At 38.8% G+C, this 24,461-nt stretch overlaps 1 protein-coding gene across 1 annotated transcript; it reads right to left on the bottom strand.

Moving 5' to 3' along the window:
* Nucleotides 1-1,455: 1,455 nt before the first annotated feature.
* On the bottom strand, nucleotides 1,456-24,315 carry SDHAF4 (succinate dehydrogenase complex assembly factor 4). Its single transcript, XM_025890790.2, has 3 exons — nucleotides 24,170-24,315; nucleotides 12,176-12,325; nucleotides 1,456-3,122 (listed from the first exon to the last, which is right to left on the bottom strand). The coding sequence occupies exons 1-3, from the start codon at nucleotides 24,231-24,233 to the stop codon at nucleotides 3,013-3,015; spliced, it is 324 nt and encodes a 107-aa protein (XP_025746575.1). The 5' UTR covers nucleotides 24,234-24,315; the 3' UTR covers nucleotides 1,456-3,012.
* Between the last annotated feature and the right edge of the window lie 146 nt (nucleotides 24,316-24,461).

The raw sequence follows: 24,461 nt of genomic DNA, 5'->3' as shown, positions 1-24,461 counted from the left end.
CATCAGACTTTATGACAGGATGGCAAGGGCTCTGTTTCATTCATCACCAAATACACAGAGACTAGCAGAATATCTGAACAATCACTGATTAAATAGAATCAACTGAATGCAGGAATGAACTCAGGCATTCTTCATTTTACTTTCCTTCATAACTGTTCAATCAGTATTGGTTAACAGTCCACTGCCTTGGGGCGCTTAGGTGGCTCAGTCAGTTAAGCATCTGCCTTTGGCTCAGGTCATGATCTCAGGGTCCCAGGATCAGCCCCGTGGCGGGTTCCCTGCTCAGCAGGGAGTCTGCTTCTCCCTCTCCCTCTGCCTGCTACTCCCCCTGCTTGTGCTCTCCATCTCTCTGTCAAATAAATAAAATCTTAAAAAAAAAAAGTCCACTGCCATTCTTATCTTGCACTTGTAAAAATTACTGCCCTGTTCTGAAAGTATCATTAAAATTGCTGATACAAAAAAAAAAAAAACAAAAATTTGCTGATTCATCATTAACAATTACTGTTTTCATTGTAAGCCATACTATTTAACCAATGAACATTTGTTATTTATTTGCAGAATATGGCTTTAGGCTAGCTCTTCAAGTTAATAATAGGTTAACAGTAGATTTTGACTCATAGTAGGTCACAGCAACTGACATCACAATAAGAAAAATGCTGGACATAATTCAATTCTACCAAAACACCTAAAATGTACAAGCTTCCAGGGTACGAGCCTTCTGTATAAATGTACAATCTATAATTTCCCAGAATCCCCAAGCAATGTAAAATTTAAATGGTTAGACTATGTTGTACTAGAAAAAGCCACAAGCTTTGTGGCATTTTCTAAAAACCTGTCTATAAGTTGTTCTTTTATAGGCTGTTCTTTTAAAACTATACACATTAGTTTGGGTTCTCTGAGAAACAAATGATAAAATGGGATTAAATGTGATTTACCGGGGAAACGTTTTGAATCATGAAGGGGACAAGTAGGCAGAGTCTGACACCTATGAAGGGAGAGAGAAGGAAAGGAGGATTGGGTAGGAAGAGTCTCAGACAGCAGTACAGTCCGAGGAAAGTACTGAGCCGGCTAATGGGGAGTCCCTGAGCCAATGTCATCCATGAGGGGAGTGGGCCAACATACTCATTCATTGGCTGGGAACAGCCTGGAGGAAGTGCAGCCTCAGCAGGAACACAGGGGTGGATCCCATGGGGCAGCAGCTGCAGTTCTCAGTCAACTCTGCTTCCCATAGGACGAGATGTGAGTGATGCAGTTCCAGTGCTACATCTTTTGGAAGTCTTTGGTTGTTACATATTTTATATTCATTTTTGAAGTATCTAAGTTATCTCTCCTGTATCACATACCACAAACACAGGCAAAACTATACAAAATAATTTGACATAGTACTCCTGGAATGTTAACCTAATAAAAACTTACACTAATGTGGGCTAATTGAAGGATGACTAAATTACAGAATTTTTTTTTTTTTTAGATTTTATTTATTTATTTGACACAGAGAGAGAGAGAGACAGCTAGAGAGGGAACACAAGCAGGGGGAGTGTGAGAGGGAGAAGCAGGCCTCCTGTAGAGCAGGGAGCCCGACGCAGGGCCCAATCCCAGGACCCTGGGATCATGACCTGAGCTGAAGGCAGACGCTTAACTGACTGTGCCACCCAGGCGCCCCTACAGAATATTTTTAAAGGAATGTGGTTATTGCTCAACGGAATACACAGTAACGGCCATTAGAAGAACAAATGTTGACTGGGAGAGAGAGAACCGATACCAAGACTGAATGACAAGGCCCAATTACTACACTACTTAGTTTCTGAGGAGAATACACTTTTAGGAAAGTTTATTCTCTTGTATAAATCTCCTATTATCTTCTCAAATAATATTGCTCTTATAAGTCGTATTACAGCATTATCAGCTCCCTGCATTGTCTTCTACAGACCCTGCAAACCCTTTCTTTCTAAGTAATTTAAGTGTAGCCTGGGGGCTGAAGGTCCAATCTCTGGGACTGAGTAAGGCCAGAGGACAGCATAGGACGCCTCAGCGAGCCGAGCAGTCTCCACCCTCCCTTCATTCCACATCTGTAAACTGCACATGCCTTTTCCTGACCCAGTTATCCAAGGGCCACAATATAAGAGCTTCTGAGTCATCAAAACTAAGCTGGCCCATTTCATCCCCTGCTTTCCTCATATTGACCCTCTGTATCTAAATTTCATGTTTAACAAACTGGTATATATTTCAGCTCAGTTAATCCATGCAAAAAATCACTAATTTTCCAACTAATGATTTTTTAATGTTACATTCATATAAAACAATTTCAGTTCAAGTATTTCAAACTTGGTTTCTTAATATTTCTCCACAGAAAGCCAGAGTCTTGGAAAAATACATTTAAGATCGAAGGATAGCTAACACACTGAGAGCTATGTGCTATGCACTGCTCCAAGTGGTTTACATGTACTTACTTAAATATCTTCTCACTATCTGATAGGGTAGAACTAGCATTAACTCCAATTTATGCATGAAGATAACTGAGATGTGGAGAAGTTAAATAACTTATCCAAGATCACATGGCTAATAAGTAGCAGAGCCAGGATTTGAACCCAAGTAAACTGGCTCTGGAGTTAGATTTTCTGTTGTTACTGTGGCCTTATCAAACTATAATGTGTTACTTAACTCACATTTAAAAAGTCACTATTACCTAGCATGCGGCAATAAAAATCATTAAAACTTGTATTTACATTTGCATTTTATAAGCAGCTGATTAACATAAACTGAAATGTGATGAAATGAGTTTGCGCTCTAATTGCCATTTATATACTCCAATATATTTAAATTAAATTAATGTGCTAATGTACAACTATTTCCCCTTAATTTATAGCAGCATATTTTCTTTCAGGCATTATTTATGTTTTTAAACACATTATAGAAATTAAATGACTTAAAGGATATACAGAAAGAAAACAACTGGAAATAAATTCAGATGTACATATTCAGAAAAAGATACTGAAGTTAATAATATGTGTCTTAAAAATCAATACAGCGTCCTTTTCGTTCCCAATCTCCATATCGGGTAGGTTCTGGGCCTCTGGGTCCACCTCTTTCTTTGGTAACAGGATTAATGTCATCTGGAAATTCTAAAGAAAGACAGAAGATGCAAAAACAGTAGTCAATAGGGACGAGAAAGGCATTATGGCCAATCCTGAAGACAGGGTTACAGTACATACCACTGACTAGGTTATTACTACGCAGCCTTTTAAATGAACTGTAAATGTGGTTCTTTTTCCCAAGTTTGAGAAATCACTTCAGGATACAATTGTCATATTCAATGAACTTTATTACCAAATTAATTACTTAGAATTCCTGGAATGTTCTCAGGTCCCAGTGTGGGGAGTTAGCTGCATATATGCTGATGGATTGTAAGAGAAGGAAAGAAATGCAGGGAATACAGAGTACAAATCCGTAAGGTTTGAAAGGTCTTGAAACAAGATTACTTTGGCTCAATTTCTTAGTTTTCTTATCAGTAAAATGGGTACAACAATCGTACCTGATTTAGTCTGTTGAGAATTAAACGAAGAAATGCATGTAAAGGATCTAGCTCAGTGCTGGGTACATAAGAACGATCAATTAATTTTAGCTAAGAGGACTCTTGCCCTTCTTCATAGGGTTTTGGCTTCAGTAAATGGTTAGCTGATACTGCCATTTATGGACATAACAGATGTTACTATTAATACTGTGTGTTCATAATAAGACCATCCATCTTGAGTCAGGCCCACTTTTGAGTGCTTTATTCATAGTAACTTGTTTTGTCCTCATGATAATCCTATGGGACAGGAACAATTATTGTCTCCATGTTAGAGACGAGGAAAATGAGGTACAAAGAGGTTCAGAAAGGTGCTCCTGGTTACACTGCTACTACTGTGGTAAAACTGAGTTTGAATTCAGACATTCTGGTTGCAGTCTTATACTTAGCCCATAAACTACTGCTCTGTATATGGGAAGAGCAGGAGACGAATCACCTATTAGAAGGAACCCCAATTCTTCTCCTGTGTCTCTTTACAAAGCTAAATGAACATCACCAAAATCATGTAGTCCCTCCCTAGGAAAAAGAAAAGAGAGAATTTACCTTGAAAATTTTCAAATATTTATCTATTTTTAAAAATTTTTTCCCTACTGTGAATAAACTCTTCCCCACTTATCATTCTGTTTTCTAAAGAACTCCATCCTTGGACTTCCTCTGAAAGCCTCTAAGGGAAGCTCTTCTGTCTCCCGTTATTTCTGGGGCTCACTGAGTGTCTTAGTCAACTTGGGCCACCATAACAAACTACCACAGACTGAGTGGCTTCAACAACAGAAATTAACTTTCTTACACTTCTGGAGGCTACGAGTCTGAGATCAGGGTGCCAGCGTGGCTGGGTCTGGTGAAGACTCTCTTCCTGGCTTGCAGATGGCCCCTTCTCCCTGTGTCCTCACACGGCAGGGAGAGCAAGACGGCCAGCTCTCTAGTGTCACTTAATATTAGGGCACTAATTCCATCACGGGGCCCCATCTGGAGATGGGGCCTTTGAGAGATAATGATAAACCTAATTATCTCTCAAAGGCCCCATCTCCAAATACCACCACTTTGGGGGTTAGGGCTTCAAATATGGATTTCAGGGAGACACAATTCAGTCCCCAGCACTAGGGAAGAGAGGGTCACGATATCCCTGTGCCTCACTCCTACTTCCAGCTTCTCATTCTCCCACCAAACCTCTACAAGCCTTTCCTCTTTTGAATTCCACACCATTCACTTGTCCAGTGCTTTTCTCCAGTCTGGTAATAAAGACTCTTCTGCCTTCCTGGATAGGATCAGAACTTGGTTCGCAGCTTCACCTCTCCCCATCACCCTTCCTATGAACACCCACGTTAGTAACCTCACATACCGAGGACACAGAGGACCTTGGTCCTCTTTCCTAGTGGTCTTCACGTCCACTTGCACCATCTGCTTCGATTTCATTATCTCCTGAATATGTTCCTTCTCTAAGTCCCAAACTCTTGAGCTTTCTTCTTTCTGACTGGAAGCTTCTACGGAGGCTTTTCCCTCATGTTTCTTTAACCTAATTTTCACCCTCATTATAACCTGCAGTTTTCTGAAACTTTTTACTCTCGCTAGTGCCACCCTGAGTTATGCTGAGTCACATTCTAGACTAATAATGTAAGAGTTTTCTAACTCTTCCGTTTTCTGACTCTCATGACTTCAGCCTAATCTGCACAGAAGGATGAATTCATCTTTCTAAAACAGAATCCCTCCTCCACATTACATTAAGTGAAAGAAGCCAGACACCAGACACAAAAGACTATGTACTGTATGATTTCATTTATATAAAATCCTAGGAAAGGCAAAATTATAGTGACGGAGAACAGATTCATAGTTGCTAGGGGTTGGGGAAGTGAGACTAATTATAGAGGCACTAGGGGCTCCTTGTGGGATGGAACTGTTGTATACTTTGTGTTGGTTACATGACTATAAACATTGTTAAAATTCATGGAACTGTTTACTTAAAATGGGTGAATTGTATTATATGCAGATTATACTATAGTAAAGCTGATTAAAATAATCTGCCTTCAAAAGCATTCAGAGCTTTCCTCACTGTCTACTGCAGAAAGCCCATATGCTATAATCTGATCCTTCAGGCCCTCCCAGATTTGAGCCATATCTACCTCTCTGGCTTTAGATTCTATTAATCCACTATGTACACTCTATGCTGCAGCCAAGCAGGCCCATTGGCCGTGTCTCACAGGTATCATGTTCCCCAGCCTCTTTCTCTCTGACCACACCTTTCTCTTTTTTGAAACATCTCCCCACCATGCCTTTTTTGTTTTTTAAAGATATATTTATTTATTTATTTGACAAAGAGAGACAGCGAGAGAGCGAACACAAGCAGGGGGAGTGGGAGAGGGAGAAGCAGGCTCCCCACTGAGCAGGGAGCCCGATGTGGGGCTCGATCCCAGGACCCTGGGATCATGACCTGAGCTGAAGGCAGACGCTTAACGACTGAGCCACCCAGGCGCCCCTCTCCCCACCATTCCTTAACTACTTATGATTTTATTGTGTCTTTAAACCCCAGCTCAAATGTTATCTCTTTTCTCTATTTTTCTTCTGAACTTTTTTTGCATATCTCTTATGCCAGTTATCACACAACGTCCTATTCACAGTTATTTTTTTTTTTAATTTTATTTATTTGACAGAGAGAGAGAAAGAGTGCTCACAAGCAGGGGAGTGGTAGGGAAGAGGGAGAGGGAGAAGCAGACTCCCCGCTGAGCAGGGAGCCCAACGCAGGGCTCGATCCCAGGACCCTGGGATCATGACCTGAGCCGAAGGCAGACGCTTAACCGACTGAGCCACCCAGGCGCCCCTTCAGTTATTTTTGTATCTCATTTTCCTTATTCATCCTTGCATCAGACAGGGTGCTCAGCTGCAAACAATCTTCCTTTATTATCTTAATAACGAAGTCTACTCTCTGCAAAGGGACAACCTATACACTTTTCTTAGAATGACATATGTACCAGAGGCAGGGAGACAAGCCTAGAAGGAAGGAAACAAGGCAGACAGACCAAAAGAACCATAGATGCTTGAATTTGGGCTTTACTGGTAGGATGGATAAGAGGAGATGAGTTGACAAATGTTAAGGAGGTGGTATCAATAACACTAGGAGCCAGGACACAGGAAGAAGCAGGAGTGAAGAATTATCCCCAGATTTCTGAACCTCTGCTTTTGGGCAGAGGTAGAAGAGCTTAAAAAAGAGTTCAGGAAGAAATGGTTCAAGGAATAGGAGGAGGAACTGGACAACGCATAACCAAAACCAAGACAGGAGATTTCCAGAAGCAATGGTTAACAATGCCAAAGCTTATAGACAGTTCCTATAAAATGAGGATTGAAAAGCATTTGCTGGGTTTGGTGATGTTTACTAGACCAGCTTCTAAGAGATGGTATGTTCAACATAAATTTCAGTGATTCAAAAGTTAAGATGAATACCTAGCATTGTATCAAACAGATGATTACCTTTTGAAATGTACTTTTTTCTTTTTTATTGTATTAAATATATATAACATTTATCATTTTAACCATTTGTAAGTATACAATTCAGTGGCATTAACTACATTCTCAGTGGTCTGTAACCATTACACTATCTATACCCAAAAGTTTTTCATCATCCTCAATATAAACTCTGTACCCATTAAACAAAAACTTTCCTTTTCCCCCCCTCCCTCAAGACTTTGATAACCTATATTCTACCTTGTCTCTATGAATTTGCCTACTCTAGGTACATAATTTAAGTGGAATCATATTTGTCCATGTCTAGCTCATTTCACTAAGCATAATGTTTTCAAGGTTCATCTACATTGTAGCACAATCAAAATGCCATTCCTTTTTATGACTGAGTAGTATTCCACATACCACATTTTGTTTATCCATTTATCTATTGATGGACATCTGAGTTGTTTCTTTTGGCTACTATGAATAAAGCTGCTATGAACACAGGTATACAGATATCTGCTCAAGGTCCTGCTTTCAATTTTTTTGGATATATACCTAGGAGTAGAATTGCTGGGTTCTATATCTCACTTTTTTGAGAAATTGCCAAATTGTTTCCCAGAGTAGTTGCATCATTTTACATTCCCACCAGAAACACAGGATGGTCCCAATTTCTCCACATTGTTGCCGCCACTTATTTTCCAGTTTTTCTTAAATTGTAGCCATCCTAGTTTGTGTGAAGTGGTGTCTCACTGTGGTTTTGATTTGTAAGGAATGTGATGTTAAGCACCTTCTCAAGTGCTTGTTAGTCATTTGTGTATCTTTGGAGAAATGTATATTCAAGTCATTTGTCCATTTTTGAATTGAGTTGTTTTTGTGGGGTTGTAGGAGTTTTCTACACACTCTTGATATTCTTTGTCAGGTGTATGATCTACAAATATTTTCCACCATTCCGTAGGTTTTCTTTTCACTTCCTTGATAATGTCCTTTGATGTCCAAAATTTATTAATTTTGATAATGTCCAATTTATATACTTTTGTGTTTGCCGTCTATGCTTTTGGTGTCACAACCATGAAACGGCTGTCAAAATCAATATCATGAAGATTTTTCCCAGTGTTTTCATCAAAGAATTTTATAGTTTTATCTCTTAATTTTAGGTTTTTGACATATTTAGAGTTAATTTTTATTTATGGTGTAAGGGTCCAATTTCATTCTTTTGCATGTGGATATCCAGTTTTCCCAGCACCACGTATAGAAAAGACTGTCTTTTCCCTCACTGAATGATCTTGGCAACCTTCTCAAAAGCCAATTGAGCATATATGTGAGGGTTTACTTCTGGGATTGCTACTTTTGTGTATGATGTTTTAATGAAAAATTTCCTCTTAGATTTTTGTGCTTGGCTAAAACTATGAAAGAAGAATTTTACCTTTAGGTTATGCTTTTTAAAAGTCTCCATCATTTTGGCTGACTGACTGATCTGGTTATTAGACTGGGATTAATAGTGCTATAAACTGAAATATTTAACTGAATGAACAAAAAGAAAAGCTTTTATATTCTAAAGAGCTCCAGATACAGGTCCCTGTATCCTCTGTTGATATCTTCTTGCCTAGGATGCTTCACTACATGGATGGGTTAACTCTCAGGAGACAAGCAGGGGTGGCATGCCAAAGTTTCAGACTGGTATGTTTACATTTACACTATCTAAAATCATATTTTTTGAATAGCTAATACTTGCACATGTTCCACAATTCAAAGGTACAAAAGAGTATAGAATGAAAATAAAGTAGCACTTTAAAAAACAGAGCTTTAAGACATGAACCAAATTTTGTATGTACTAAATACAAAACAATGTTTAGTCTATTATCCCACCACCCTCCAAAAACCTCTTCTTTCTCCAAACTTCCCCTTCTCTTTCTCCAACCACATGGCTATGGTGAGAATAACCACCTTCACCTGTGACCCACCCCACTGGCCACTCAGATTGATTTAGCTATAGACACCTGATCTAAGCTTGGCCAATGAGCTCTCTTCTTAAGAAATTTGGAATTAGGGGCGTCTGGGTGGCTCAGTTGGTTGAGTGACCAACTTTTGGTTTTGGCTCAGGTTGTGATCTCAGGGTCCTGGAATCTAGCCCCGCCTCAGGCTCCACACTCAGCAGGGAATTTGTTCAAGATTCACTTCCTCTCCCTCACCCCCACCCGGTGTGCTCTCACTCTCTCATATAAATAAATCTTAAAAATAAAAAAAAAAAGAGGGCGCCTGGGTGGCTCAGTTGTTAGGCGTCTGCCTTCGGCTCAGGTCATGGTCTCAGGGTCCTGGGATCGAGTCCCACATCGGGCTCCATGCTCCGCGAGAGGCCTACTTCTCCCTCTCCCACTCCCCCTGCTTGTGTTCCTGCTCTCGCTGTCTCTGTCAAATAAATAAATAAAATCCTTAAAAAAAAAAAAAGAGAGAGAAATTTGGAATTAGAACTAAACAATTGTATTTTCAGTCTAGTTGCTCTACTGACCTGAGTAGCAGCAAGGAGCAGTTCCTTCCACCCAGTGGACTTAGAAGGGAGTCTGATGACAGAAAAGAATGAAGAGAAGAACAGAGACAAGAGAAGGAGGAAGAATGTCCTGGTTTCCACATAGTGTTTACTCCCAAGATCCATTTTTTTCCAAGGCCCAGAAGCATCATTGCCCTGGGGTACCCCACCTGTGTACCTTGTAGCCCAGTAACAACCTGCACTACCTTTTGTTTAAGTCTGCTCAAGTGGTTTTCAACTTATTTGCATCGAAACAGGTCTCAATTCATATACTTTGTCATGTGAATAATGGGGTATAGTAAATAAAACAAACACAGTCAATCATTGTGAGGGGTTTGGAAATTATTTTTTCTAAACCTACCCAAAGTGATGGTCAGTGTGTTGTTGATAAAGAATTATAAACAACATGTTTCTTTCATTCTTTTTTCTCAATAACTAAAATACTTTCTTTGACACTTCAAAAATTAAGAGAAGCTTTATTTTATTATGCTTCACAGATATTGCATTTTTTTTTTTTTTTTTTTTTTTTACAAATTGTGGCATCCCTACTATGAGCAAGTCTATTGGTGCCATTTTTCCAAATAGCATTTGCTCACTTTGTGTTTCTGTGTCATGTTTTAGTTAATTCTCATAATATTTCAAACTTTTTCATTATTATTACATTTATTATGGTGCTCTATGATCAGTGATCTTTGATATTACTATTGTAATTGTTTTGGAGCATCAGGAAACATACCCATATAAAACAGTCAACTGATTAATGTTGCATGTGCTCAGACCGCTCCACTAAACAGTTGTTCCCTTGTCTTTCCCCCTTTTGGACCTCTCTACTCCCTGGGACAAAACAATACTGAAATTAGGCCAATTAATACCACTACAATGGCCTCTAAGTGTTCAAGTGAAAGGAAGAGTCACATGTTTCTCACTTTAAATCAAAAGCTAGACATGATTAAGCTTAATGTGGAAGGCACACTGAAAACCGAGATAGGTCAAAGCTAGGCCTCTTGCGACAACCAGTTAGCCAAATTGTGCAGGCAAAGGAAAAGTTTTTGAAGGAAATGAAAAGTGCTACTTCAGTGAACGCACAAACCATAAGAAAGCAAACAGCTTTATTGCTTATATGGAGAAAGAAGACATCACCATAACATCAAAGAGCACAAGGTGAAGCAACAGGGGCTAATATAGAAGCTGCAGCAAGTTATCCCGATCTAGCTGAGATAAATAATGAAGGTGGCTACATTGAGCAACAGGTTTTTCCATGTGGATGGAACAGCCTTCTATTGGAAAAAGGACTTTCATAGCTGGGAGTAGAAGTCAATGCCTGGCTACAATGCTTCAAAGAACAGGCTCACTCTCCTATTAGGGGCTAATGCAGCTGGTGACTTTAAGTTGAAGCCGGTGTTCATTTACCATTCCCTAAATCCTAGGACACTTAAAAATTATCCTAAATCTACCCTGCCTGTGCTCCATAAATGGAACAACAAAGCCTGGATGACAGCACATGTGTTCACAGCATAGTTTACTGAGTATTTTAAGCCCACTGATGAGACCTACTGCTCAGAAAAAAAGATTCCTTTCAAAATATGACTGCTCATTGACAATGCACCTGGTCCCCCAAGAGCTCTGATGGAAATGTTCAATGAGGTTAATGTTTTCATGCCTGCTAACACATCCATGCTGCAGCCCGTGGATCAAGGAGTCATTCTAATTTCAAGTCTTATTTAAGAAGTACATTTTATAAGGCTGTCGCTGCCATAGGTAATGATTCCTCTGATGATTCAGACAAAGTAAGTTGAAAACCTTCTGGAAAGGATTCACCATTTTGATGCCATGAAGAACTTGTATGATTCATGGGAAGAGGTCAAAATATCAACATTAAAAGGAATTTGGAAGAAGTTGATTCTAACCCTCAGGGATGACTTTGAGGAGTTCAAGACTTCAGTGGAGGAAGTTAACTGCAGATGTGGGCACAGCAAGAGAACTAGAACTAGAAGTGGAGCCTGAAGATGTGACTGAATTACTGCAATCTCTTGGTAGAACTTCAACAGATGAGCACTTGCTTCTTATGGATGAGCAAAGAGTGGTTTTGTGAGATGGAATATACTCCTGTGAAAGATACTGTGAAGACTGTTCAAACGACAACAAAGGGTAGACTATTACACAAACTTAGTTGACAAAGAAGTGGCAAGGTTTGAGAGGATTGACCCCAATTTTGAAAGTTCTACTGTGGGTAAATGCTACCAAACAGCATCTCATGCTACAGAGAAGTCTTTCATGAAAGAAATAAATCAATGTGGCGAACTTCTTTGTTGTCCAATTTGAGAAATTGTTATAGCAAGCACCACCCTGATCAGTTGGCAGCCATTAACACTGAGGCAAGTCCCTCCATCAGAAAAACATTATGATTCACTGAAAGATCAGGTGATGGTATTTTTTAGCAATAAAGTATTTTAAATTAAGGTATATATATTGTTTTTTTAGACACAGTGCTATTGCACACTTTACAGTCTGCAGTATAGTGTAAACATAACTTTTATACATACTAGGAAGCCAAAAACAGTTATTTGACTTACTTTACCGCCATATTTGTTTTACTGCAGTGGTCTGGAACCAAACCCGTAATATCCGTGAGGTAAGCCCATACTCACTTGTCAGTGGTTCTTTCTCTAAATTAGAATCTTCTGGTGCATCAAAACGACCTTCTGGTAACTTTGGCTTCTTAAGAGATTGTTTGATGGGTTTGGATTTTTCTCCTTGAGAACTAATTTTCCTCACAGAATGACATAAAAGGGGTGATCCTGGAGAGTGGAGACAGTGAAAAATTAGGAGCTGTTCTTTTACCCTACTTTAAAAAGTTAACAGTTTTATTTGTTTTTAGTTTATACATTCACATTTATCAAAGTACAAAAAGTACAAAAGGACATACAGTGAAAATTCTTCCCTTTATCTTCCAGACAGGCACTTCCCTTCCTCAGAGGCAACCAATATTATCAGTTTAAAAAGAAGAGCTTTAAAATAAATTAGTTAACCATTATCAAAATTGTAAAAACTTATACATAAAATACTGATTCCTGTGTGAAGCAATGCCCCAAATACCAGAAATGAGATGATTAAGTGTTACTAAGTAGTACAAAGTTTTAAGGACAATATTTATTATTTAAATTACAAGAGATTGTTATTTAGTATTCTTATATTTGAATCCTAATCACGATTCTCTTTTCCTGCCAATTAAACTTTTAAAAAATGTATCGGGTATTTACAACATACAAATGAGATCACTTTCTCCATAGTTTATATAGAGAAAGCTAAATTCCCTAAACTGCTATGAAAGTTATCCGACCCTCATTAAGATCATGTTCAATAAGTGCAAAACCACCCTGAAAAAAATGACTTCAGGGTTGGGTTTTGAATTTCCTAAAGGAATGGCTTTAGAGGCATACAGAGTTGAGGACCAGTTCCAGTTATACTACTGTGGTAAGCGGAATAATGGCTTCCAAAGATGATCGGAACCTCATACCCAGAACCTGTGAAGAGGTCAGGCTCCAGGGTAAAGGAGAATTTAGGCAGCAGTTTGAATTGAGGTTGCTAATCAGATGACCTTAGACTAGAGCAATTACCTTGGGCTATCTGTGTGGATCCACTGTAATCACAAGAATCCTTAAAAGGGGAAGAGATAATTGGAAGAGAGAACCAGAGGGATGACAGCATCAGACAGCCTTAATGGATGCTGCTGGCTCTGAAGATGGAGGAAAGGAATTTCAGCAGCCTCTAGAAGTTGGAAAAGGGAAGAAAGAGATTCTCCCCCTAGAGCATCCGGAAGAACACAGCCCTAACACTTTGATTTCAGTCCAAAGACTTCTCACCCATTTCAGACTTCTCACCTCCCCACTAAGTTTGTGACAACTGGTTACAGCAGCAGTAGGAAACTAACAGTTGTTTGACCTTTGTCAAGTGACTTACCCTTTCTAACTCTGTTTCCTCCCTGTTAAATTGAAGGTAACAGTACCTATCTCATGAGTTACTAAATAAATTAAACAAGACAATTCATGCAAACCTTTTACCACTGCGATAAATTTTATCTAATATTATCATCATAGTATTATCTGCAAGCTCCTGGTAGCATTACATATAATTAGAATTTTCTTTTATTACATGTATTTTATTCATATTCCAGCTATCACTACATCACCCTGCCATCTGCTTTAAAAAATTATATATAGGGGTGCCTGGCTGGCTCAGTCAGTTGTGACTACTGATCTCGGGGTTGTGAGTTTGAGCCCCATGTTGGGTACAGAAATTACTTAAAAAATTGTATCTATACACACACCCATACATACACACACAAATATATATGCACATAAATATTTGTACATATATATATATATCTTTTTATACATACACACCCTCCACAGCCAACTTGGAATTTATGTAAGACTTGTTTGTAAGATTACATAAAGTTAACGCTACATACAAACTGTATTAACAATTTCAAAATAGTATGTCAGGCTGTTCATTTGCATATCTACTGCATATAGCTCAGGGAGCAGCAAAATTCTTGTTTGAATGACCAATTAGAGTACAAACTACCATTCCCCCACAGATCCAAGAGCCCATAAAACACGAGGATTAAAAAAATAAATACATAACTGAATGTTTTAATAAAGCTATGACAATGATCTACAGAATTAATATAGTTTTCTCCCATCTACATGCTCACTTATATAAAATACTTCATATTTGTGATAAAAATTTCTATATACATTAAAATAAAAACAGTTATTTATTTAAAATTTTTACTTACTTATTTAGACTACAGACCATTTTGCCTTCAAACTCCCACTTCAATACCTAAGAACATATTGTATTTTTTCTTATGTCCTCAAAATAATATTTAAACATACACTAAAAGGCTAAAGAGAAAAACCTGCAATAATATCTTACAAGGTAGCATTTATTTTTATTTAAGAAATGGAAAATATAGATATATGAGTTTCTGATTATATTATTTCATATAACAATCTGATCTTGGCTTATTGTGACTATTTAAAAAATATTATATTGAAAATTTTGGCGAACACAAACCATGCTCAATTGAAAGATATTTCCAGTCCAAATCATGTGATTTTTGTTAATTAGTCACTTCTTATCTGAAGTATAGGATTCTTTAGAATGTGACATCAATATATCCCAATTTAGGAAGTTTAGCCAACCTCCACAATAGAAACTTCTGTTCATTAATGCCCAACTATCTAACCATCAACAAATCACAAATTTATAAAGCATGAAAGGTTGTTTCTAAGTCATGATAATTCAGTAATAATTAATATAGATAGATATACAGAAAGAATTTTAATAGTTACAAATTAGATTCTAAATGTGGACAGATTTTTCATCTATTCCGGCTAATGACTAGATTCTACATCTGGTTACTAAGACATCTGTCTTACTGTACATCAAATAACTCACTCTGAAGCCTAAAAATCAGCCAAGTATTTAACAGATACCAGTAGCCACCTGCTACTATGCACTCAGACTCAATACAATAAATTAGCACTTTCTGTTTTAGGTTTGGTTTTGCAAATCAAAAAAAAAAAATCTAACTCAAAGCTTGAAATGATATTCAGTGTAAAAATTAACCTTGGTATGGTCCAAATCTGTAGAAATTCCTAAGCATTTACACAAAATCATAAAAATGGCACAAAATAGTCTCAACTACCAATTATAATGCAGACAAAATCTGAAGCTAAAATTCTTGCCTCTTAAATGATGCATATATATGTGTTAGATGTCTGCTATGTGCCAGGCTCTGTACTAGGGGCTGAAAACATGACACCTCATTAAACCTCACAATCCGATGGGGCAGGTCTAACGGTCTTTAATTTACAGTAATTCTGTTCAATTTGAACAAAATGATTTTCTGAAAAAGTGACATTAGGTAGATGTGGTGGAAGCTGTCTCAAGTAGCCACTTTTCCCTTCTTCCATTTGGTTCTAGATTCCCACTCCCACCTCATTTGCTATTAAGCTGAGCACCAGGCCACTTGCTTAGAGATGACATTTCCCAGCCTCCCCTGCAGCCAAGCAGCCACGTGTCCAAGTGGTGACCAGTGGGTTGTGACTGGAAGTGATGTGTGCAAATTTTAAGTTGCCTCACTTTTGCAACAAGCTAATTGCTCTGGATTTCTTTTCCCATTTCCCTGGGTTATAATACAGACATGGCAGTGAACCAGCTTCAACCATACAGATGTGGACGAAACCCAGGGCAAGGTGACACTTAAAATATTTAATAACTTATATGATATAGACAGTGCCCATTCAGAACCTATGTCCAACCATTCAGAAGAGACACAGGTTGTAAATATCTAGTAAAACTCAACTCTTGTACGTGGGGCTGATCAGCGGCACTGCCCTACACCTGGTGGAGCCAACAGGATGAAAAGAACACAGACTTGGATGGAAAAGAACTCTGTCAAAGCAGAGTTGTCCTCCCCGTCCCGTCAGCAGAACTGTTACAGCAGCTTGGCCCTTTCCTTCGGTAATACGAGGGACAAGTAAAAAAAAAAAACAAAAACTTGCAAACTAAGGGAACTAGAATCACACATGGGTTCCAATGCCACATTTAGCAATATGACTGACCCTAAGAAGGTTACTGTATCTCACTGAATCTGTATACCCCCCAGAATGGGGTTACTTCTACTTACCTTGCAGGCTAGCTCAGAGGAATGACGTAATGTGTATGTCTCTATGTGCACACTCTGAATGGAATAACTTCAGCCTAATGGTAGGACACAGAAGTCAATGTGCAAAAGGGTTTTTGGAAAAGAATAGGAATATGAGTGTACTGTGGGAAAGAGAGAGGAGCAGCAAAGGAGCAGTTTGAGAAATTAGTCCGTAGGTCTGGCCTTGAGTACTTCTGAAGGAACTTTATCGTAGAAAAAAAGGTTACAAGGAAAAGCTAAAAGACCAGTATTCTCAAAGGACTCTGAGACCATGGAGGCCTAAACAGAACTAATTCTGTACACAGGTAACAGTGTGACAGAATGGGGAGGAGGAGAATTCCTCTCATTTCTGTACCATACAAAACAAGACAGGGGACGCTGTGCCCTTTGGCACCCACACACTTTATAGTTTTGGAAACAAGTCCGTGCACAGCCACCTGGCAGGGTGGTGGCAGGGAGGCACATACAGGTAGCTTGAAGGGCAGGTAAAAAGGGTCTGTCGGATCGTAAGGATTAGCAAAGGGGTGAAGGGGAGCCCCAGAGCCACTCCTGTGGATTCTGCCTATCAAAGAGTAGGTACTAAGCAACAGTAATTATAGCTGATCCTTGAGCAACACAGGTCTGAACTGCACAGGCCCACTTATACATGGATTTTTTACAGTACAGCACTGTAAATGTATTTTCTCTTCCTTACGATTTTCTTAATAACATTTATTTTCTTTATCTTACCTTACTATAAGAATACAACATATAACACATATAATATGCAAAATATGTGTTAATCATCTGTTTATGTTATCACAAGGTTTCCATTCAATAGTAGGCTATCAGGAGTTAAGTTCTGGAGAAGTCAAAAGTTATACATGGATTTTTTATGGTGCAGGGGGTCAGCCCCGAACCCTTACCGTGCTCAAAAGTTAGCTGTGTCTTAATGTTCGTATTACATTTTGGCCTTCAGCAAGCTCTGACTACCTCAACTGCACGGGCAATACCTGACAAACTTAGAGCAAAAATCATCCTTTGAGAAAGAAGGAAATCACCACCAAACAGCCCATGTCTTCTTCTTCAAGGGGTCGTTTGGCCTTATCCAAAGCCTATTTAGAATTCTGTTTACAAGTACATTACAAGCAAGAAGATGACCTTCTGAAAGAATAATAAAAGCAAAGTTAAGACTGAATGACCGTTAAATCAAAACAACAAATAACTTTTCAGAACTTCTGTTTCTGGCAATTTGATAAATTAGAGATGCCTAAAAACCTATAGCTATAAAACATCTAAAAAGGTTGAAAAAATATACAAAAATCTCTTTATCAAAGAGCCTTTAAGAAAGTATAAAATGATAAACTAACAAAGCTGTTCAGTGAGGTCACCAAACACTTAAACCATTACATATCCTGTGTCTTTCTCACCTACAGCTGGGGTACAGAGCTTCCAGAACAGCAGAGAGAGGAGTCTGCTGAGCCTGAGCAAAACAAAAAGCCTATTAGAGGCCAGGACTCCGGGAGGCTCAGCACTCAGAAGAGAAATTGAGCCTGAAGATTTTAATGTGCATATAAAACACCTGGAGGATCTTGTTAAAATGCAGACTCTGAGTAGGCCTGAGTGAGACCTGAGAGTCTGCATTTTAACAATCGTCAGGTGGTGTTCATACCGCTGGTCAAAAGAGCAAGGAGCTAGAAGCAAACTTCCAGTTAATGAAGAGAACAGTTAAGGAAGGAAAATTATCCATCTCAACCTTGGTTTTAAGTGGAGATGAAAAAAAAAAAAGAAGCCCTTATAGAGATTTTGAAACTACTGGCTGACCACACCTATGTTTATGCCTGATTACATACTATCTGTATGGTCCAAAAACGCCCAAGGGGAGCATCTTATATAAAGTGGACCCAAGTCAAGGTGAAGTGCTCCAGACACAGGGGAAAAGCAGAAGCAAATCCTCTGTGGAGAAATACCTTCTCAACTCATGTCTCATGTTAAGTCTCAAGAGAGAATCCCAGGAAAACATTTGAGGAAACAAGCCATCACAAGCAAGAGTCAGTGAAATCAACATTACGACCAGACCATAAAGATTTGACACTGAAATCACCGAAATCAGAATATAACTATTTAATGTGTTCAAAGAAAAAAAAGCCAAAAAGGAGAAATGAGTAAGACTATGAAAGGCCAACTTAAAACACAAAGAAGTTTAGAAATGGAACAATTTAAAATTTAAAACTCAATAAAAGGGCTAAATAGCAGAACAGATACAGCTGAGAAGAGAATTTGTGATCAAGAATTAAGTTCTGAAGAAATTACGCAGGAAAAGGCATAGAGACAAAGACGAAAATAACCAAAGAAAGTTCAAACTATGGAGGATAAAATGAGAAGGTCTAACAAATGTTTGTTTAATCATAATTCCACAAGGAGATAGTGGAAAGACCATGAGAAGTACAACAGACAGGAATCGGCAGATAGAGGAAGCACAAAGAAATGCCAAATTCAGGGGGGAAAAGTACATCTGAACACAAGGTAAAATAAACAACCCCCAACAAGAAAGCCAGATCAAAGGAAGATCCAAGAAGAAGCCAGATAAAAGACAGATTACTAATGAAGGAACATTAGTAATAACAACTTTAGTAATAAGTAAGTAACATAACTTCCCCGTAGCCGTAATAGAAGCCAGAAGATAGAGCTATGAGAAAATGATACACCCACTAAAACCACCTTTCAAAAACAAAAAGTGAAAGAAACCAGATTTTCAGATTAAAAATAAGACCTACATCAAAAAGAACACTAAGAAACTTTATCACAAAAGTCATGAAAGAAACTTCTAAGCAATTTACTTTAAGAAAATGATCCCAAAAGTAAAGTGTGAGATAAGAACAGAGAGAAAATGAAAGTTTTATTGACTGTATAAAACCGTAATAGTAACTGCGATGTGGGATTATCAAAACCACAATCCTATCCCAACATATACACAAGAATACACACATATACACACCTAAAAGGCTGAACAACAGAGGTAGAGGATGAGTGAATTCAAAGCATTTTTACACTTTACACTGTTTAGGAGAAGGTGTTAACTTTAGATTTCCTTAAGTATGCATTTAGATTTCAAGGGTAACCAATAAAAGATAACATATATCTTCCAAACCGCAGAGGAAAAAAAAAATGGAAGAAGAAAATATTTAATTCAAACCACGTATGACAAACAGAAGGTGTAAAAAGATGGTAGAAATAAAGCCAACTACGTCAATAATTATGGTTGTAAATGGACTGAACTCTCCAGTTAAATGGGTATAGACTGTCAGACTCCAAAAAACAGAACAAAACAAACAAAATCCAGGGGCGCCTGGGTGGCTCAGTCGTTAAGCGTCTGCCATTGGCTCAGGTCATGGTCCCAGGGTCCTGGGATCAAGCCCCACATCGAGTCCCACATCGGGCTCCTTGCTCGGCAGGAAGCCTGCTTCTCCCTCTCCCACTCCCCCTGCTTGTGTTCCCTCTCTTGCTGTGTCTCACTCTGTCAAATAAATAAATAAATCTTAACAAAACAAAACAAAACACAAAATCTAGCCACATGCTGTTCGTATAAGCTCCACTAATTACCATGTTTCTTTAAAAAAAAAAAAAAGACCAGTGTTAGGAACTGAAGATTTGTGTCCCCTTCACCACCCCCATTTATATGTTGAAATTCTAAGACATCATGTTGTGATATTAGGAGGTGGGGCTTCTTTGAAGTAATAGGGTGGAGCCCTCATGAAGGGGATTAGTACCCTTTTAAGAAGAGATAGGAAAGCCTGCTGTGGCTTTCTGCTCTCTGCCATCTGAGGAGACAGAGGGCAGCCATCTGCAAACCAGGAAGCAGGCTCTCAGCAGAGACCAGAAGTCCTGGCCCCCTGATCTCAGACTTCCCAGCCTCCGGAACTGTGAGGAATAAATGTTTGGTGTTTAAGCCACCCAGTCTATGGTATGTGAGATGCACGTTTCCATGTTTTTAGTTTTGTTTTAAAGAGAGAGACACACACAGAAAATGGAAAGAAAATAACCATAGAGAAGAAAATGATAACATAAATAAAAGACATACGAGTGAGATAATCAACAAAAGCAAGAGTTGGTTCCCTTAAAAGTGAAGTCTTTGATTAGGCTAATAAGGAAAAAAACAAGAGAAGGCAAAATAAATAACATGAAGAGACTACATAATTATAAATGAGAGCAGACATTTTTTAAAAAAGGGAACTTTATGTCTATATATTGAAAGCATGTAATATTAACAATTTTCTAGAAAAATTTAACTTATCAAAGCTGACTGAAGAGAAAACCTGATGAACAATGCAATAACCGCTAAAGAAATTAAACCAGTAATTTAAAATCTTCCCTCAAAGAGTAGACAGTTTTATACTTGAGTTATACCAAATACTCAAAGAATGAGTAATTTCGTTAAACAAAATATAACAAAGAAGAGAAAAGGGTGGTAAGAGTCTTAAATTCACTGTACAAGGCTAGAATAACTTAAGCTTCAACCAGAAAAGGAAACTGCAAAAGAGGATAATTATAGGCCAATTTCTTTTTTGTTTTTTAAAGATTTTATTTATTTATTTGACAGAGACACAGTGAGAGAGGGAACACAAGCAGGGGGAGTGGGAGAGGGAGAAGCAGGCTCCCCTCAGAGCAGGGAGCCGGATGAGGGGCTGGATCCCAGGACCCTGAGATCATGACCTGAGCCGAAAATAGACGCTTAACCAACTGAGCCACCCAGGCGCCCCTACAGGCCAATTTCTACACAAAATATTAGCATACCAAATCCAACATCACATTAAAAATATAGTCATCATGATGAATTTGAGTATTTTCTAGGAATGCTAGAGTGATTTAGCATTAGAAAAATCTACAATTCACCAACTCACCAGATTTAAAGGAGAAAAATGATATAATCACTCTGAGAAGACGAAGAAAAATGAATTCAGTAAATTTCAAGATTCAATCTTAAAAAACAGACAAATACATAAACAACAATAAAAACCCTTCTAGACATAGCATAGGACTCTGTTAACTTGATAAAGCACATCCACAGCTGTGACACTTGAATACGAATGCATTCCCTTTAAAATTACAAACAAGGTATCATCACTTCTAGACAACATGTTACTGGAAATCTAAGCAAGACAGAAAAACAAGAGAAAAGAAAAAGATATAAATATTAGAAAGTGAGAAACTAGATTTTCATTACTTGCCGTTAAGATGACCGTCTACCTACCAAAATACCCTCCCCACCTAGCTATAATAAATTATTTAAACTAATAAACTAGTTTAGCTAGGTTATAGGATACAAAAGCAATAAATAAGTAAACTATGTTTCTATGCATAAGCAGCAATCACAAAATGACAATTTAAAAAAATAGCAAGCAGTGTTAATCAAATCCCAAAAGGAACTTTTTTCTTTTAAGAATTTGATATGGAAAGCAGATATGTAAGAATAGCCAAGGCACTTCTGAAAAACAAAATGGGAGGATTTAACCTATTAGATATCAAGATTTATTACAAAGGTGGGACTCCTGGGTGGCTCCGTTGGTTAAGCATCTGCCTTCGGCTCAGGTCACAATCCCAGGACCCTGGGATGGAGTCCACATCAGGCTCCTTGCTCAGCGGGAAGCTCAGGGGGGAGCCTGCTTCTCCCTCTGCCTGCCGCTCTCCCTGCTTATGCCTGCTCTCTGACAAATGAAATCTTAAAGAAAAAAAAAATTTATTACAAAGGTATGGTTATTAAGACAGGTGATATCAGCACAGGAATAGACAAATAGATCAATGGAACTGAAAAGGGAGCCAAGAAATAAACCCATGCCTATATGCTTATGTGAACTTGACTGAAGACAAGCTGGCATTGTTATCAGTGAAGGAAAGGCCCAATATATGGATCTGGGACAACAGATTACTGATGTGGAAAATAAATGAAATTGGTTTCCTGCCTCACATCATACACAAAAATCAATCCTGGTAGAATAAAGGCTTAAATATAAAAAGCAAAACTATAGACCTTTGTGAAGAAAGTACAGGAGAATAGGGTAGGAAAGGCCTCCTGAGACAAGATCACAAAGCACTGACAATAAACAAAAGAATCAAGACATGATGACAATTACGATTATGTGTTCATCAAAAGACACCTTTAAAAAATAGCTTCTTTCGAAGCTGTGTGATTGTATACGCAGATCCGTTATTTTATTCTGCTGCTGTTATATAGTATTAAAAAAAAAAAAAAAACCCACCATGGAGTGACAAAAACACCCCCCAAACTGGGCTATTTGCCACTTACATAACTAAAAAAGGCTTAGTATTGAAATATATGTGAAGAATATAAGACAAACAATCCATTAATAAAATGAAGAGATTTCACCAAAAAAAGCTAATAAATATTTGAAAAGAGGTTTAACTTTTCTAATTAGAGAAGTTAACACAGGAAAGTAATTTAGCTAGGATAGTGGATATAAAATCCAGAAGCAAAATCATAATGACATACCATTTCAACACCTTATTCAGACAAAAATGAAATTTTCTGATGATTAGCAATGTTGACAAGTATGTGAAGCAACAAGAACTGATGTTTCTGCTGGTAGGAATGTAATTGCTGGGAGGAATGGAAATGCCTTCATAACAGCTTGGCATCGTATTATAAAATTGGAAAGGCCTATACCATATGTTCCAGGAATTCCACTCCTTGCATTACAGCACCCATAACAAGAATGTGAAGCAGCAGCCAATCCTGGTGTTTCCAGAATTACCCAAATGTCCACTGGGAAGAATGGAAAAACTGTACCATATATTCTCACAACTGAATGATTAACTACAACCTCACACATCAATATAGATGAATCTCAAAATACAGTGCCAGTTGAAAAAGGCCAGTAAAATAAAAACAAACGGTAAGAAGCCATTTCTATGAAGACCCAAACCATGTAAAGTTACAACTGCATCAGGAAGAAGCACCCGGTAACTGCTTGGTAACAGAAGTATTCTATTTCTTAAACTGGAAAATGAGTTCATAAAAGGAAGATTTGCTTCATAACTTACACGTGTATCATACATTTTTGGTATCAAATACTTCGTAAGTTGTTAACACAAGTGAGAAAGGGATGGTGAATGAACACACAACAAAATGTACAGTTATTACTTTGGAGTTGGGATAAAGTGAGACCTTCACTTAATTATTCACTCCTGGACCATTTAAAATGTTTACAATTAACAAGTAATATGTTTGGGGAGAAATGATTACAGAAAACAAACTGCATAGAAATCTGGGGCCCATTACTATGAAGGGCAGTAATTCTGTTTTCAACTTACACATTTTCTCCGGGATGTCCTCAATTAAAACTATGCTTAGCATACTTTATGGGTAAGTCTAAAATACTGAGAAAATCTGCCAACAAAAATGGGTTAAAAAACGCTGGTTTTTACTCAAAGCATGCATACTTTCTTTGTATTAACAATTCTTGACTTCATCTAATTTTTATTATACTAATTTGCTACTTTGACCCACCTCTGCACTTCTCCAATTTTTTAATACTGTACACTGCCACAAATCCTTTTTGCTGTAAGAGGCATACACGGATTTTTTCTTCCACGAGCACCAAAGAGTAGTGCGCCCTGAGAGCTCCCAAGTAAACAACCCCGAACGTTCGCTGCCCTTCCTAACCAGTGACCGGAAGGAAGCAGGTGCCCGGGCTGGAAGTGCTTGGGTGATCTTCTAGCCCTAGTCCGACCCCGGAGATCCGGGATGGTGAAGGGACCTGTCCAGGACCAAGACGTGGGTGGCCAAGCCAAAAAAGAGAAGCTCTGCAGCACCCGGCGCCTTTAGACGCCCGGGACACACGCGCCTTCCCCCGAGGGAGGACTTTCTCGCGGCGCCGGGCCCTCGCGACCCCGCCCGCGACCTCGGCCCCGGGGCCGGGCGCCTTACTTGCCGCTCTCCACGCGGTGGCCGGGACGCAGCCAAGCAACTGAGCCAGCCTTGACACAGACATGGTGCCAAATCCCACAGCGTCCTCGTGGGCCCAACAGGGAGAAAGGGGGGAGTCAGCTGCACCGACCGGGGCCCAACCCACAGGCGGGGCGGAGCTCTCGTGAGGTGGGGCCTGCGTCTGGAGGGGCGGGGCCTGCGCGTGGCCGGGCGGGGCGGGGCTTCCGGAGCTCTTCCTCGGAATCCTTTCTCCTTTCCCAGGCTCTCTGGAGAGGAAGGCGCGTGGAGGGCG

The sequence above is a fragment of the Callorhinus ursinus genome, unplaced genomic scaffold (assembly GCF_003265705.2).
Source record: "Callorhinus ursinus isolate GAN/ISIS: 27379988/994484 unplaced genomic scaffold, GSC_fseal_2.0 scaffold22, whole genome shotgun sequence".
NCBI classification, from domain to species: Eukaryota; Metazoa; Chordata; class Mammalia; order Carnivora; family Otariidae; genus Callorhinus; species Callorhinus ursinus.
This window is presented reverse-complemented; position numbering and strand designations above follow the sequence as displayed.

Bases quoted from the DNA above. Each gene is read 5' to 3' on its own strand.
- SDHAF4 (XM_025890790.2), bottom strand. From the start codon at position 24,233: ATGTCTGTGTCAAGGCTGGCTCAGTTGCTTGGCTGCGTCCCGGCCACC. The intron at 12,326-24,169 runs GTAAGGCGCCCG...TCCACTCTCCAG, and splicing joins CACCGCGTGGAGAGCGGCAA to GATCACCCCTTTTATGTCAT. The intron at 3,123-12,175 runs GTGAGTATGGGC...GTCTTTCTTTAG, and splicing joins AGAGAAAGAACCACTGACAA to AATTTCCAGATGACATTAAT.